The 17,567-nt window shown below is 44.9% G+C and overlaps 1 protein-coding gene across 1 annotated transcript in view; it reads left to right on the top strand.

Annotated features, from left to right (window-relative positions):
• Positions 1–12,332, top strand: part of LOC142760419 (kyphoscoliosis peptidase-like) — a 28,755-nt gene extending 16,423 nt beyond the window's left edge. The window contains exons 7-9 of the mRNA XM_075863606.1: positions 1,161–1,343; positions 2,577–2,767; positions 11,437–12,332. Coding sequence (XP_075719721.1) covers positions 1,161–1,343; positions 2,577–2,767; positions 11,437–12,332 — 1,270 coding nt within the window. The remainder of the gene's footprint in view (positions 1–1,160; positions 1,344–2,576; positions 2,768–11,436) is intronic.
• Positions 12,333–17,567: the final 5,235 nt, after the last annotated feature.

Raw genomic sequence — 17,567 nt, 5'->3', positions numbered from 1 at the left:
TGATGCAAATGGGGACGAGCGATTGTAGTAACTTTCATCCCCATACTAAACGATCATTGCTTCGTTTAAAGGGAGCAACAAGCGATGATCAACAAGATGTATTGTTGATTGATGTTTCATTTAAAAGTGGTAAACACGAGGAATATCTGCCCGTGTAAACCCACCTTAGCTTTTTAACAAACTTTGCATAAATCAATAGTACAAGCAATATAAGAAACATTATAATATATATTATTAGAGAAAAATGCCTCTTTCTTCAATTATCAGGCTTCTTCCTCCCACTCCCTCCTAACTGTTTACGCACTCAGTCACCTTTTACTGCATTTTCTGTCTTCTTAAGACAAGACACACTTAGCTCACTGAGGGATCAGGTTACAGCTGCCCTTAGAGGTCTATGGAGAGGGGAGGGGAAAGGTAGCAGTAGCAGAGTGATAGAGAGAGAGAGAGACAGAGAAAGACAGAGAGAGACACAGATGTGCTGCATTTTCCTAGTGTCACTGTCGTACCCCAGTGCTGGATTCTCAGCTACACTGCTCATTACTGCTGTGTAATGACTTCCATGGTGCTGCAGCTTCTATAAAAGTGACAGATAGAGAAAGATTCTCCTCTTCTCTGTGTGCAGTGTATAGAAGATATGATAGAAGTTAGGCTCCGCTCACTAGCTCAGAGACAACTGAGACTTAGAGATGGAGCCTGCAGAGGGAAAAAAAAAAATGCTAAAAAATGCAGAATACAAGTCATATAATAGCCAGAAATAGTGTTATTCCTCATGCACACACATATGACAGCTTATTCTGAAAAGTCACCACAAAAGTTAGGTACGCTTTAAGATGGTTAGAATAAGCATTTAGATTTGATTCCCTGAAAATGTATATAAAGTAAAAAGTACAATTTACTAATCGAAAGGCCTTTATGTCTTAAAGGCTATGTACACTTTTGCAAGCTTTTTAAAAAAAATTATATATATTATTATTATATAATACTATCTTACCTAAGGGGTGCACAACTCTCTCTTTGGTGAATCATTTTGTCATGCTCCTCTAACATGGAGCCATCTTCTTGAAATAATAGGCAATTATGACCCATTATTTATTCATGTTATAAATATAATATAAACACATAAATATTCCGTTTTATTTCAAGTGACTTTTTTCATGCAGTCGTGCAGGTATAACATGTATGACAGTCAATGGCTATGCGAAGGGAGCAGGATACCAAGTGGGTCAGAATATACCTGATGACAGCAATCATGCTTGGAACATGGTTTACCTGGAAGGAAGCTGGCATCCACTTGACAGTACATGGGGAGCTGGTCATATAGATGAAAGCAAATTCACATTCGAGTGAGTATTTTGTAATTGCCACTGTCAAGTAGAGAAAAAGTCGAACTGCGTCTTCCATTTATGGTTCTCAGTATTTATCTGAACATTGATAGCTTGAATATGCAGCACATAAGTAATTTTGTAACATAGTAAGTTTGATAAAAGACCATCTAGTTTAAAGGGTAACTAAACTTTCAGAAAACTTCTGACATGTCATAGGGACACGTCAGAAGTTTTGATCGGTGGGGTTCCGAGCACTGAGACCCCCATGATTTCTAAAACGAGCAGTTGGTGTACAAGCTCAATAGAAAGTCTATAATCCCATACACCAACTGCTCAGATTTACGAAAAAAGCCCATAGGGCCCCGTAGCAGCCGCTTTATCTGCTATAGTGTTAGTTCCGCCACTGATCTTCAAAGTTTATATGTTTTCCCGTGCACACACTGATTTCCTTTGACTATCTGGAATTTTCCTGATAGATTTACTATTAGAGTTACTGTCAAATCTTTTTTTCATTATTGAACCCTACAAATGATAATTTCATGAACACAATACAAGTATGGTGAAAGTTATGCTCTAGCCATGTATCTAAATATCCTGGCCAAGAGAGATTGGCCTGATGGTGCCCACCCCCTGAGCACCCAGGCATATGCTGGCCAGCAGCCCCCTATATACGCCCCTGGCTTGCTAATGTAACACACAAGTATCTGGCATTCTGAACAGAGAAAAATTAGAGACATCAACAATTTCGGAAAAGCAACATAGGCTTTTAATGATAACCACAAGTGGGTGTATGTCATAAAAGAATGCACGTCAGTCATGTCTTCAACAATGTCATTATTTTTCTACTGTGATGAAACTGTTATGGGCCATGAAAATAATGCACGTCATGCAGACCACTGGGAACTATATGCACACCACTCTTAGAAGCATTGTTTGTAGGGGATATACCTCACTAATATAGCATGCACAGAAATGTTATTCTGCATGCCTCCATGTAAAATTAGAAGAACACAAAGGCAGCCCTTATACTTATGACGATTATTTTATTGATGAAGTGAAAATGTAGCATGACCTTAGCATAACATGCCTGTCATGATGCTTTGCCCTTGCTTGGTATGGAAATTGGCTTTATCAGTATCTGTAGAACTTATTTAATAAAGGACGAGTGTAGAGAATGGTAGCCCCAGTGGTAGATCATTGTTTATATACAGTGAATAACTTTTTGACATTCTGCTATTCTCAACTCTACAGGTACAATGAATTTTTTTTTTTGACCCACCCTGCTCTTTTCATTGAAAACCACTATCCAGATAAGACAGAGCATCAATTACTGCAGCCAAGGGTATCCCGAAAACAATTTCAACAGTTGGTGTTTCGCAAAGGAGACTTCTATAACTTGGGACTTTTGTCTGTTCAGCCCGAAACGGGAACAATAAATTCAGGTAAACAGAAACAGATATAGTGATGTAATGGGGCCATCCGGAGCCCTCCTCTATTAGACTAAGAGCAGCTCTCGTAAAGGAGGACTTCGAAGCAACCATTTATAACACGGTCCTGCAAATTGTAACACTGCTGCAGGGTCATAGACTTTCCATGTGGTGACAAAATACCTCTGTTATTCAGTGTTAGATGGAGTATGTATGCTTTTTTATGAAATAGTTGGTATGTATGTATGTACAATATGGCCCAATAGGCTGCTCGGGTGTTGTATGGAGCTGCATTACACCCATGTACATGAGCCCTTGTCTCATGACAATCAGCCAAAGCTATGCAACTTTGTAGATGTGCAGCAACCACGAGGAAGAGCTTCCCAGGAGGATGGGAGCAGTAGTGAAGTGCACGGTGTATGGCCTGAGGTATCTGTAGGAATCTCTACCTCTCCTCCCTCGCTCCTTCTCGGGCTGGCACAGTGACAGGGGGGCTGCACTATGGATGATGGTGGTGATAGTCTTTTCCCCCGTAGCAACTCCCGTGATGGTGGTAGTAGTATGTGTGCGCCTGGCAAGGTGGTATGTGGGGTGCCCTTGATGTTATGCAGTGCAGGGACCAGACGACACAGGAGATTTGAATAACTCACGTTTACTGAAGAACTTTATACAGTCTTCCAAAATGGAGGCACGTTATCTTCTGTCCACTTCAACAGTTGAGGGGAAGAAGGGACCAGTGGGTGACCAATGAGGGTTTCAATTGTCCAGCTATATCTAGAAATCATTCACTTTTCCAGCAGCGTGTGTAATAAATGAACTCACTTTTCTCAGTGATGAGGGTTGTAGTTGAGTGACTTGATAGACACTTCTTATATTAATTGTGGCGTGCGGTAACAGCGCCAGCAGGAGTTCTGAGGCCCAATATTATATAGACTTCTCCTCAGAAACAGACAGACAGCTTTTCAGCTAAATAATACTTGCTGTGGTGATGATAGAGATGATATGCTGGTTACAATCTCCTTACTGTTCCTCCTCTTGCATTGGGCTGCAGGTGCTGAGACCTGTTGCCAGTTGAAAGGATTGTATTAATCTGCTGTGTCAGAGCAGCTAGCAGACATGTCTGTCTCCTCACAGACACGACCCGACTCCTCTGTGTAGACTGTGAGACAGAGTCAGAGTGAGGCTCTAGGGCTGTAGCCAGGCTCCACCCCCTTTTCAAACAATGCTAGATGTACAATGCACCCTCTAGTGGCTCCCCACTGATACCTTCATCCTTCTCTTCAGCTGGTGAACAGCACACTGTGTGAAAAATAATAAAGACATGTAAAACACATACAATGCATGACATACAAATAACAGGGAACCAGAAGGGTATCTTCTGGGATGCTGCATACTCCCGGACTTAAGACAAGACGTCCTCGTCGTTTTCTTGGATATGAACAGCCTAAAAGATGTAAAAAGGGTTAACATGAAATGCAAACATCTTAATAACATTGTATTCCTGTATTCTTGACTCTCGATGGGGGAATAGGGGCGAAGATTTCTTCTGTAACAGTTGGAAGATGAGGGGCAGAAGTCTCAAGTCAAGATGAGCGGCAGTGTCCAACAGTTTATGGCACTTAGGATATGAGGGGCTCTGGTACGTCAGAGTCTATGGGGATATTCCCTCTTGAACGTAACAAGGGTTGGTAGGCTTCGGCCTAACTTGGATAGGAATAAATGAAGAAATGAAGAAGGGGCTCTAGAACATAAGAGTCTTTCTTGTTCCCTACTTGCAATTATATTCAATCCCTATAGCGAACTGGTTTCACTCCTTTAGTGGTTCTCTCTGATCTCCTGACAGGTTCAGGTACAACAACAGCAGGTACATGATGTGATCTGTCCTCTGTGTGAGTTGTAGACACTGTAGGTGTAGGATCAGGTGCAAGGAATGACAAAATTGGGGTAAACCACCAACTCAGTGGGTTCTTTATGTCCAAGTGTTGCTCTTGAGTTGAGGACTCAGTAGTTGTTGCTTCAATAGCTTCAGTTACTTCTGGTAGATCAATTGCAACTGGTTCTTCAATTGATATTTCCTGTTCAATGGTAGGCAACTGTTGATCTTGTAGGCACAGTTTAAGCCTGTTACGGTGGACAATTTGCGGTTGTTTACCATCTCTTTGGATCTCATAGATATCTGTTCCTTGGTATGGGACAGCCTTGATGGTATAAGGGATTCTTTCCCACTTAGTGTCCAATTTGCTGGTTCTTTGAAAGTTTTTCAACCAGACAAGGTCTCCAACTTGAAAGGGTTTAGCATTAGCATGTTGGTCATAATCATGTTGTTGCTTCTTTCTCGCTTCTTCCATCCTAGCTTCAACAATTTCATTTGCATCAGCCATGCGTCTTTGGTGTTCACTCACCCACTCTGTGGTTGGTAGAGGGTTCAAGTCATCTGGAACGGACACATTCAATGAAATGTCTGAAGGCAGCTTTCCTTGTCTTCCGAACAATAGGAAGTATGGGGTGTAACCTGTGGAGGCTTGCATAGTGTTGTTGTAGATGTACACCAACTCAGGCAAATGATTTGGCCAGACAGCTCTCTGATGAGGCGGTAAAGTTCTGAGCATCTCAATCAGAATCTGGTTCATCTTCTCACACAACCCATTTCCTTGGGGATGGTAAGCGGTTGTTCTTAGTTTCTTACAGTTGTACAGCTGACAAAGTTCCTGAAATAGTTGGGATTCAAATGCAGAACCTCTATCTGTCAAGATCTTCTCAGGACAGCCATAGGGTAGAAGGAAAGTTTTTAGGAAGACTGCAGCGGTGGTCTTTGCTGTCAAGTCCTTTACTGGTACTGCGACTGTGAATTTGGTGTAATGGTCGATGATGGTCATGGCATAGGTGTATCCTGTTCTACTTGGCTCCATTTTCACATGGTCGATGGCCACGATCTCCAGCGGTCGATGACTCACGATAGGATGCAGAGGGGCCTTTTGGTTTGGCTTCTCTCCTCTTGCTAAGGCACAAGCAGTACATTCTTGACACCATTTCTCGACATCACCTCTAATTCCGATCCAATAGAATCTTCTGCGAATTGTAGCTTCTGTCTTTTGAACTCCAAAGTGTCCAGACTTGTTGTGGTATGCCTCAAGGACAACTTTGGCATCTCTCCTTGGGATGACAATTTGGTGCAGCCGATTACTGGTGATGGGATCCAGCACTCTCCTCAGCAGCAGACCATTCTCTTCAAAGAGACGTTTCCTTTGTCTCCAAAGGCGAAGTAGTTCTGGGTTTGTGTTGCCTCGGCGGATTCTAATGGGTATTTTTTGGGTATCCAGGTAGTCTAGGATATCTCCAATCACTCTGCTCTCAGCTTGCAACAGGGCCCATTGTTCTTGTTCTGGTGACTGCTTCTTGGCCTGTTGGGAAGAACAATGTACCTGGGTTTTGTTGTTGATAGCATCAGGATCTGCAAAGCGGTTGTAGAATGCAGGCATCTCTACTTCCTCTTTGTGGTTGTCATCATCAGGATTCTCCGCGTCTTCTCCTGTAGGCAGGCGGGACAAGGCATCCGCATTGATGTTGGACTTGCCTGTTCTGTATTTGACCACGAAGTTGTAATTTGCTAATCGTGAAGCCCATCTCTGTTCTAAGGCTCCCAGCCTTGCGGTGTTCAGGTGTGCTAGCGGGTTGTTATCTGTGAAGACAGTGAAGGAAGAAGCGGCAAGGTAGTCCTTAAACTTCTCTGTGACAGCCCAGACCAATGCAAGGAACTCCAGCTTGAAGGAACTATAGTTCTGATCGTTTCTTTCAGCTCCTTTGAGTGCTCTACTTGCATAGGCGATCACTCTTTCTTTGTCTCCTTGTTGTTGGGCCAGCACTGCACCAAGTCCTTGGTTGCTTGCATCTGTGTAAAGATGGAAGGGCAGGCTGTAATCTGGGTAGCCCAGAATGGGTGGTTCAGTCAATAATCTTTTTAGTAACTGGAAGGCAATTTCTTGTTCTTCTTTCCAGTTAATGGGAATTCTCCTCTTCAAGTGTTCTTTAGGGTGCCCCCTCAAGAGTTCTTGTAGCGGTTCAGCGATGCGGGCAAAATGAGGAATGAATCTCCGGTAGTACCCGGCAAATCCGAGAAAGCTTCTTACTTCCTTCACAGTGGTAGGTGTAGGCCAACTGTGGACAGCAGCTATCTTCTCAGGATCTGGCTTTATGCCTTCGGCGCTCACTATATGTCCCAAGTACTGGACTTGAGGTTGGAGGAGGTGACACTTGGAGGGTTTGATTTTTAAGCCATTTTTGGTTAGGACCTGGAACACTTCAGCTAGATGCTTGAGATGATCTTCATAGGACTTGGAGTAGACTATGACGTCATCCAGATATAGGAGCACAGTCTCAAAGTTCCTGTGACCTAGGCATCTTTCCATCAGCCTTTGGAATGTTCCAGGAGCATTGCACAGTCCGAAGGGCATGCAATTGAACTCGAATAAGCCCATTGAGGTGGTGAAGGCTGTCTTCTCCCTATCAGCTGGAGACATTGGTACTTGCCAGTAACCACTTGTGAGATCCAGTGTAGAGAAGTAGGCAGCTGATCCCAGGGCTGTCAGAGATTCTTCAATCCTTGGAAGAGGATAGGCATCCTTGTGGATAATGTTATTAATTTTTCTGTAATCCACACAGAAGCGAAGGTTGCCATCTTTCTTCCTGACAAGAACTAGTGGTGCAGCCCAGGGGCTGTGACTTTCTTGGATGACTTTGGCCTCTTTCATGTCGTGGACCATTTGTTTCACGTCTTGGTATAGGGCAGGTGGTGTAGGCCTGTGTCTTTCCTTAATGGGAGGATGAGTACCAGTGGGAATAGTGTGCTCAATGTCTTTTGCTCTCCCATTGTCCAGAGGATGCTTACTGAAGGCTTCATGGCTATCCTGAGCCACTTCAAGTACTCCTTGGATCTGGTAGGCAGGTGTTGTTGCAGTTCCCACATGGATTTCTCCCCACCAGGGTGTTACTGGTGCTTCTTCTGACGTCTTTAGTTGCTGTGCAGCCTGTTTAGCGGTGACAGTTGGAATGTCCACCAGGTCTTGCACACTGAGTTGGGACAGCTGTGCTACAGGGTAGTACTTCCTCAGGGTTACTGAATGGTCTCCTAAGTTGAGAAGACGGATGGGTCCTTTCCCTTCGACCACAGTCACTAAACTTCGGGCAGCCATAACCATTGGATGTTCATCTAGTGGTATTGGTTCCACTAGGGCTTGGTAGTCAAGTCCTTGTAGGCCTGAACGGGCCCGACACCATAGCAGTGTTTCTGTGCCAGGTTTTAGGGTTACTGGATGGTGGTCCTTGATGCGAGCTCTGCAGATCTCTCCTCTGGCGTTGGTGAATCGCTGTTGGGCAGCCAGTACACGGATGGTCTTGTGTATTACCTTCTGGGCAGCCTGGGAAGCCGTGGGGACGGATTGTCGTAGGGCCTCTAGCATTTCTCCATAGCAGTGCTTTAGGATGTTCATTCCCAGAATTACTGTGGGTTGTCCTTGATCTTTAACTTTGATCACGAGGACTCCTTGCTGAGGTAAGTGCACTCCTCCCACTTGGACAGTAGGCTCCCAGTACCCGTGCAGAGGTAGGGACTGGCCGTTGGTAGCGATGACGTCTAACCAGGCTTCTGGAGGTTGCATCAGGATCTCGCTACTCCAGTGTTGTTCAAAGGCGGCCTGCTGGATGGTTGTCACTTGGGATCCCGTATCCAGGAGGGCAGCAAATGGTACTCCATTGATGCGGATGGTAACTTCTGGACGAGGTCCGACAAACCGTGGCAGCCATTTTGGATCTTTGGGACCTATTATTTCTCCTCCCGAGGAATGGTCCTCTGCCTCGGGAGACGTCCGTTTAACGCCCAGCATTGACGTTCTTGGTGACCTATCTTATGGCAGTGTCTGCAGGCAGGTCTCCCATGTTCATCAAAGCGATCTGTCGACGTTTTGTTGGGACTATTGCGGTAGCGCTTGCTAGGACTATTTGGATAACTGTCTCTAGATGTTGGCAGCTCACATTTTACTGGAGAGCTGGCTTCTAGATTCTCCAGTCGTTGGCAGACTTGCTCCAGGCTTTTGGCAATGAGTTTCAGTTGATCTTGGTACTGATCTCCTCCAGCTATGATTTGAGCCTGTGTAGCCTGGTAGGTGATGGGCTTGCAAGGTGTTGGATGTGGTGCTACTGGGGCAGGTTCCTCTTCTGCCTCTTTAAGAGGGGTGGTAGCCCTGACTGTTCTTCTTCTGGGCCTTCTTTCTAGTACCTCTATGGCCAGTTCTTTAAACTCATGGAAGGTGCTGTCAGGGTTCTGGACGGACATCATTTGTAGTTGATGACTCATGGAATCTGAGGCGACTCCTTCAATGAACTGCTCCCTCAGGATTCTGTCTGCTTTTTCAGCCTCATGGGGGTCGGCTTGTATCATGGCCCTCATGGTCTCCTGTAAGGAAAGAGCAAAATTTCGGAGTGTCTCACCTGGTTGCTGAACTCTGTCCATGAACCTCATCCTGAGCTCAGAGATGGATTTGGGCTCAAAGGTGGTACGTAGCTGGACCAGGATCTGACCCACAGCCTTCTTTTGGATACGTGGCCAGGACTCCACTTCTTTTAGGGCCACATCTTGTAGTTGTCCCATTAAGATCTCTACCTTCTGTTCTTCTGGAATGGGGTAGAGGCGGAACATGGCAAGCATCTTTTTTCTAAAGTCTTTTAAGGTGTGTGGTTCACCTTTGTAGTGGGGCAGCCATGGGGCCCCTGCATAGTAGGGCATGGACAGCGGCATGATGCAGGCTGCTGCAGCAGGTGTTGTTCTTTCTGTCATGGCCGGTGTAGTGACCGTGCTGAGACCGGGCTCTTCCGTGTCACTTGAGTCCGACATTGTTACTGTCCCTTTAAATTTTTCCAATGTCTATTATTGGCGCTCCCGGACTTTTAACTGAGTCGGGGGTCTTGTTAAAGGTGCTCCCGGACTTTTTATTGGGTCCGGAGTGATGTCCAGGATGCTCCCGGGCTTTTTATTGGGCACCGGTGGTGGTACAGCAGGGGTTAACTTGATGGCCAATTGAATCGGGACTCACCGATGGTATGCTGTTGCTTCCCTCTGGGCTGTACTTTGTTACCGGGCTGTTCCGTTGCTCTCCTGTGATGTTTTTGGGAGAGTTGCTGGTTGCAGGGGATCCGCGGTGGAGGTGCCGTGCAGAGGCTTCACTCATCCAAGATGGCGGCGCCTAGCAATTTTCGGCCGTTCCCTCTTGCCTGTGCTGGATATTGTGAGTTCCTATAATCATCCAGATGGTGGCGCGGACTGGCGCCGCAGGTTAACCTGTCTGGAGCGGGTAAATGGAACTGTGACGCAGCAGTTTGTGAGGTAAAATGGCGGATTAACCCCTTTTGGGCTGGAACTGCCGGGAAACAGTGATTTTAACCCCTTTTGGGGCTGAAATAGTCTCTTGCAGCTGCGGTTGCAGCTTTGTACGGTGGGGACCAGGGCTTTGGGACAAAGTCTCTCTGGTTTGGGGCCCACATGAGATTTAAACGTATCCTGTTCGTGACGCCAAAGTTTATATGCAGCAACCACGAGGAAGAGCTTCCCAGGAGGATGGGAGCAGTAGTGAAGTGCACGGTGTATGGCCTGAGGTATCTGTAGGAATCTCTACCTCTCCTCCCTCGCTCCTTCTCGGGCTGGCACAGTGACAGGGGGGCTGCACTATGGATGATGGTGGTGATAGTCTTTTCCCCCGTAGCAACTCCCGTGATGGTGGTAGTAGTATGTGTGCGCCTGGCAAGGTGGTATGTGGGGTGCCCTTGATGTTATGCAGTGCAGGGACCAGACGACACAGGAGATTTGAATAACTCACGTTTACTGAAGAACTTTATACAGTCTTCCAAAATGGAGGCACGTTATCTTCTGTCCACTTCAACAGTTGAGGGGAAGAAGGGACCAGTGGGTGACCAATGAGGGTTTCAATTGTCCAGCTATATCTAGAAATCATTCACTTTTCCAGCAGCGTGTGTAATAAATGAACTCACTTTTCTCAGTGATGAGGGTTGTAGTTGAGTGACTTGATAGACACTTCTTATATTAATTGTGGCGTGCGGTAACAGCGCCAGCAGGAGTTCTGAGGCCCAATATTATATAGACTTCTCCTCAGAAACAGACAGACAGCTTTTCAGCTAAATAATACTTGCTGTGGTGATGATAGAGATGATATGCTGGTTACAATCTCCTTACTGTTCCTCCTCTTGCATTGGGCTGCAGGTGCTGAGACCTGTTGCCAGTTGAAAGGATTGTATTAATCTGCTGTGTCAGAGCAGCTAGCAGACATGTCTGTCTCCTCACAGACACGACCCGACTCCTCTGTGTAGACTGTGAGACAGAGTCAGAGTGAGGCTCTAGGGCTGTAGCCAGGCTCCACCCCCTTTTCAAACAATGCTAGATGTACAATGCACCCTCTAGTGGCTCCCCACTGATACCTTCATCCTTCTCTTCAGCTGGTGAACAGCACACTGTGTGAAAAATAATAAAGACATGTAAAACACATACAATGCATGACATACAAATAACAGGGAACCAGAAGGGTATCTTCTGGGATGCTGCAGATGGATGCAGGTTTTTTTTTCTATCCTGAACAATACATTTTCCAACATTTTATTCTGTTCTATTTTTTGTCCTCTAGAAACTGGAAAAGTTTCTATTACCATTGAAAGTCGACAAAATCTGAAATTCACCTTTGATGTCAATGGAGCTGAACATGGAGTAATTCAATTGTTAAAATGCGGAATGAAGCTTGATGTTTACCTTCAGAAAACTGGACAACAAGTGCTACGTGTATATGCCATGTTACCAGGTCGTACAAGCCAATTTGTGTGGGTTCTAGACTATAAAATACTTTGCCATGCACTAAAAATCACCATGAAAATCCCTAAATGTCTCCACAATCCTGTTGGTCCAAGTTGGGTGACTGAAGAGGCTGGGCTTTTAGAACCATCACACACCGAACCAGTCATTCATACAGTGGATGGATACTGTACCTTCAGCTTTAAAATAATCAGGGGCTTAAACTTTTTATGTAGTTTACACTCTGATGAAATACAAATGACATCAGATATGGAGAAACAACATGTCTTCCTTACCCAAACGGAGGACAAAGCAGAAATAAAGGTCCGCCATCCATGCTCAGGAACGTATGTTCTGAAGATTTTTGCCAAACCGGAAGATAGTAAAAGTTCTTCATACAGCTACCTATGTAACTATCTCATCATTTGTACCAACCCCTCTGTAAAGTGGCCTGAATATCCTTTGACATATTCTGCATGGGGCAAAAACTTTCATCTTGTCCACCCTCTAGAAGGAGTTCTTCCAAAGGGCACCAATGTCTCCTTTAAGCTCCAAATTCCTGATGTGTCTGAAGTATGTATTGATGGGAAAGAATTTATTCCTCTAATATATTCTGACAGTGGTTACTGGGAAGTGACCTGCAGTACAGTTAACAGGAAAGAACTTTCGATCATGATCCCGTCTAATAAACCTAATAGTTGGCAGTATATCCTAAGATATGCAATCAGTAAATAAACTCAATGGATGGATGTGTTTCGAACAACCGGGTACAAGGTTTAATTTATATGTTATGCTTTATTTGATATAAAATGTATTTATTTTTTTACAACATGGGGATTATTTGATTAAAGGTTTGTTCAGTTCTTGCAGTTGTGCTTTTTTTTTCTAATGCGTTCACATTTAGTCTATCGTTTCGTATATAAAAGAAAAGGAGTTGAAACTAAAAGATAGACTTGTTAAAGCAGGAACATACACATAGGAACCGCTAGCCCTTGAGTTTACCCCTTTCCATTCTTTTAGATAATATTCTCATATTTTTTACACAGTTTTTTTTTTTTACAGAATTTTTTCCCTTCCTGCCTTTAGCTAAAGAAACTGCACCGAAAATGTCATACAGGAACACATGGTTTAAAAAGCACACCATGAACAACTTCTCCAAACTTCAACACAGGTCACACAGGCAGTTTTAGTTTTTTGCTGAGGACTAAAATTAAAGATAGACAACTCCCTTAAGGACACCACACCTATAGAATGCTGCATTTTGAAAAAAGACACCATCTCCCTTACCCCTGAAAAATGAAGGCCACAATCAAAAACACATTATTTGTAGAGAACTTTATATTAACCTATTGACTACCAGCACAATAGGCTACTGTGTTTTTTTCCAACCAAAAACAGACAAAGAAAATTACACAAATGTTCCTCAAGGGTCCAGCAAAACGCAACCCCATTAGGAGCTGACTTTAGGGCATGATCAGACGTGGCGGAATTGCTCTGGAATTCCGCTGCGGACAGTCCGCAGCGGAAATCCGCAGCGTACACGTTTCTCCATTGGTTTCCACAGCTTTTTAGTGAGGTTCGTTTACACGTTGCGGAAAACTCCGCTGTGGACCATAGGCTGCGGTGTGGAATTTGGTGTCCGCAGCATACACTGGTTGTTGCGGAGGTGTAGCGGACTTGTTGCGGACTCATTGCGGAATATCTCCATTGTCTTCAATGGAGAGTCAAAATTCCACAATGAAGTCTGCAGATGTTATGTGTGTTGCATAGCGTATTTGTTTTACGAACATGATATTTCTTCATTGTGGCTGGACCTATGTATTTCTAGGTCTACAGCCAGACTGAGGCCCCATGCACACATAAAAACGCCCGTAATCACGGGCCGTTATTACGGCACGGGCAGGCCCAAAGAAGTCAACGGGGCTCCCGTAATTACGGGTGACTATGTGTGTGCACCCGTAATTACGGGAGCGTTGCTAGGCGACGTCAGTAAATAGTCACTGTCCAGGGTGCTGAAAGAGTTAAACGATCGTCAGTAATTGTTTCAGCACCCTGGACAGTGACTTCCGATCACAATATACATCACCCTGTAAAAAAAATAGAGGTTCCTACTTACCGAGAACTCCCTGCTTCTTCCTCCAGTTCGGCCTCCCGGGATGATGTTTCAGTCCAAGTGATGGCTGCAACCAATCACAGGCTGCTTCGGTCACATGGACTGCCGTGTCATCCAGGGAGGTCGGGCTGGATGTTGAAAGAGGGACGCGTCACCAAGACAACGGCCGGGTAAGTATGAATTTATTTTACTTTTACTAGGGAAAGGGCTGTCCCTTCTCTCTATCCTGAACTGATAACGAGAAGGGAAGCCCTCTTCCCTTGAATACGCAACGGCTAGTCCGCATCCAATTAATGGCCATTTTAGGCAAAGCCGCAACAGAATCTGCAACGCAGATTCTGTACGGCATTGATGCGGACAGTGTATGCAGAACTCCGCCACGTCTGGTCATGCCCTTATAGCGACTGACTTGCCTCTAGGATCTATTTCTTATGAGTTGATTCACAACCTGATGAATAACATATTAAACCTTACTGATAATATGTCCTGTGTATGCAAAAATAACAAAAAAGTTTATCAGGCAAATACAAGTGTTTGCTCAGGATCTGAACAGATGGAAGGTAGACCCTCAAAATCATTATCTTTGGTGGGCTCAAGAAACCCCAGTGTGACGCTGCCTACAATGAGCGATGTGGCCTACACTTTAGCCACACCCATAGTAGGCCATGTCCGCAAAATCACACCTATAATAAACCACTTCATTATAGTAACACATGTTTATTAAAAATTAACTACATGTAATTGTTGTGGAGATGTATGAGTTAGATTGTGTGTCCTTGACTGAGATTGGTTTTATGACATATGGTGTTTGGCAGTCCAATATGGTATAAAAAGAACTGTGAGTTTGTGAAGGAGGGTGGAGGACCAAGATGTGCCCTTACAGAGGAGTTTTGTAGGGTCTGATTGGATATTGACAAAAGGTGTCAGATTGGCACTGGCTAGAGTGGGACATGGAAATCCCTGGTTTTCAACATTTTAAGTTTGCTGAAGCAATGATTGAGGGCGGCTGCTGCAACACCCGCATGTAGACAGTTTTAGGATAGTCTAGGGATGATGGTCCTGTCTCTGTGAATAAACTGTATGGTTCTATAACAGCATACTTGCCAATTGTCCCAACTTTGCCGGGACTGTCCCAAATTTGCAGAGACAGTCCCGGCAAATTACTGTCGCGGGACTTGTCCCGGCAACTGCTACATTCAATTGTATCTGCATCCTCAGGACACAGATATAATCATATACTATGGCAGAGCAGGAAACTATCCATTTCCTGCTCTGCCATTCACATCTCCTGGAGCGAAATCCCCCGCCAAAGTGTTGCCGATGCTTTGCCCTTTTATGGACAGTGAAGTCAGGGCTTTCACTATGAGCGGAATTCCCGACCAGGGCATCAGCAATGCTTTGGCTGGGGATTGTGGCACTCCAGGAGAAGCCCAGAAGCCCATGACTTCACTGTCCATATAAGGGCAGTGACGTCAGGGGCACCTCCTACAGCGGAATCACCGGTCAGAGCATTGCCGATGCCTGGCCAGGGATTTCGTTCAGAGGGAGCCACTGACGACATCACTGTCCATATATGGACAATGAAGTCAGGGGCTCTTCCTTCAGCGACGGAATCCCCAGCCAAAGCGTTGCCGACACCTGGCCGGGGATTCTGCTCATAGAGTGAGCCCATGACTTCAATGTTCATATATGGGCAGTGACGTCAGAGGCATCTCCTGCAGCGAAATCCCCGGCCAAAGCATTAGGGTATTCTACTCATAGAGGGAGCCACAATGGCTCTATCTACAGGGCGAGGAGGGCTATCTGCAGGGGGAGTATGTGTCACTATATACAGGGGGAGTTTGTGGCACTATATACAGGGGGAGTATTTGGAATTATATACAAGGGGAGTATGTGGCACTATATACAGGGGTGGTTGGTAGCACTATCTACCCGTAGGTGTGTGGCACTATCTACAGATAGGCTGTGTGTGGCATTATCTACAGGGGGTGTGTGGCATCATCTACATGGGGGTGTGGGGCATCATCTACAGTGTGTGCGTGTGTGTGGCATCATCTACAGGCAGTGTGTGTGGCATAATCTACAGGCAGTGTGTGTGGCATAATCTACAAGGGGTGTGTGGCCTCATCTACAGGGGTTCTGTGTGGCATTATCTACAGGGGGCATTGTGATATTATCTACAAAAGGCACTGGGCACTATCTACAGGGGGGCCATGTGGAACTATCTACCGGGGGCCCTGTGGCATTATCTACAAAGAGCAGTTTGTGGTACAATCTACAAGGAGCAGTGTGTGTCAATATCTAAAGGGAGCAGTGTGTGGCAATATTTAAAGGGAGCAGTGTGTGGCAATATTTACTGGGGGCAGTGTGGAGCACCATCTACAAGGGGCACTGAGTGCTGCACTATCTACGCTGTTTTTTTACGCTACCAGTAGTGGTCAGCACATATTGCCTAGCACTAGTGATAAAGTGAGACATCACCTGCCTGTAAACAACAAGATAACCAGCAATATACTGGCCACCATAGTAGCTGTCAGCATAACTAGTGCGGAAATTTTGTTAGTTTTTCATTTGTATGCAGAAAATCACGCCCCACTAGCCACGCCCACTAGATAAACCACGCCCACATACCACACACCCACCAAAGACACCAAATCCTAAGTGTCCCTGGAAAACATTTTCAAATGTTGGAGACTATGTAACAGTTGCAACCAGTGAGGAATTCATGTAGAGATTTCTGTTGTGCATGATTAGTACCTTGTTCCACTATATCAGAAATGGGTAGATTTTGATGTTTCAGTTGGGAAAAGATGGATTTTAAAGGGGTTGCAGACCCCGCACCGATCTTCAGTTCCGTCTGCTTCCGGGCGCTGGAAGCTATGCAGGGTCGATGCCAGAAGCAGAAGGATCCGTACACTGTATAGTGGCCCATGCTGGGTTACTGCAGCTTTGCTCCTCGGCAGCGAACCTTCATAGCTTCCAGCCCCCGTAGGCAGCCGGTACTGTTGATCGTTATGGGGCCTGGGTGTTGGACCCCCACCGATCTTATACTGATGATCTATCCTGTGGATAAGTCATCAGTGTGAAAAACAGCCCCGAACCTAGACAATCCCTTTAAAGTGTCAGTTGTAATTTTCCAATTAGTTTCTTGGTAAATCGTCACATTGTTACTGATGAACAGTTTTCAAAGGTGACAACCAATTTGGCAAAAATGGCCTCTGCAAGTATATAGAAAAAATGGCAATTTCTCTGTAAGTAAATAAAACTACACTAACTTCTGATTTACTCATATATATCGCCACTTTTGTTTTTTGGTAAAAATATGTTAGTTTAATGTTATACAGTTTGTTACTTTACATTCTACAGCTACAGCATGCAATATACTCTTGATACTCATCCACACCATGAAAACTGCTCATTTTTATACGACTCCCAACGCATGCTGAGATTTTAGAGATGGACTGTATGGATGTGAGTGTGCTTGCATTATGCAATCCCGATTATCTTTTATGTGGCCAAAAAAATGATCACTCGTCGGCAGCACATCTCCCTGTGTAAAAAGGGATGTGCTGCCGACAAGATGCAACATGTATGGGGACGTACGATCGAATTACTATTGTTAGTCTCCATATATTACAACCATTGTCCATGTAAATGGAGCTAAACCAACGCTGATCGATTTGTTATATTGTCGATCAGCAATTGTAACTGGCAAGGAAATCTTGCCATGTAAACCCACCTAAAGGACTGTCCCAATGAAAGATAGGTTTTCATGATAAATTTCTATGTGTGTTTCTATGAGGGTATTTCTCCAATTGTTTGCCTCCTCCAAGTTGCCATTCTTCTCAACCCCACTA

Source organism: Rhinoderma darwinii, chromosome 4, assembly GCF_050947455.1.
Source record: "Rhinoderma darwinii isolate aRhiDar2 chromosome 4, aRhiDar2.hap1, whole genome shotgun sequence".
Taxonomy (NCBI): domain Eukaryota; kingdom Metazoa; phylum Chordata; class Amphibia; order Anura; family Rhinodermatidae; genus Rhinoderma; species Rhinoderma darwinii.
This window is presented reverse-complemented; position numbering and strand designations above follow the sequence as displayed.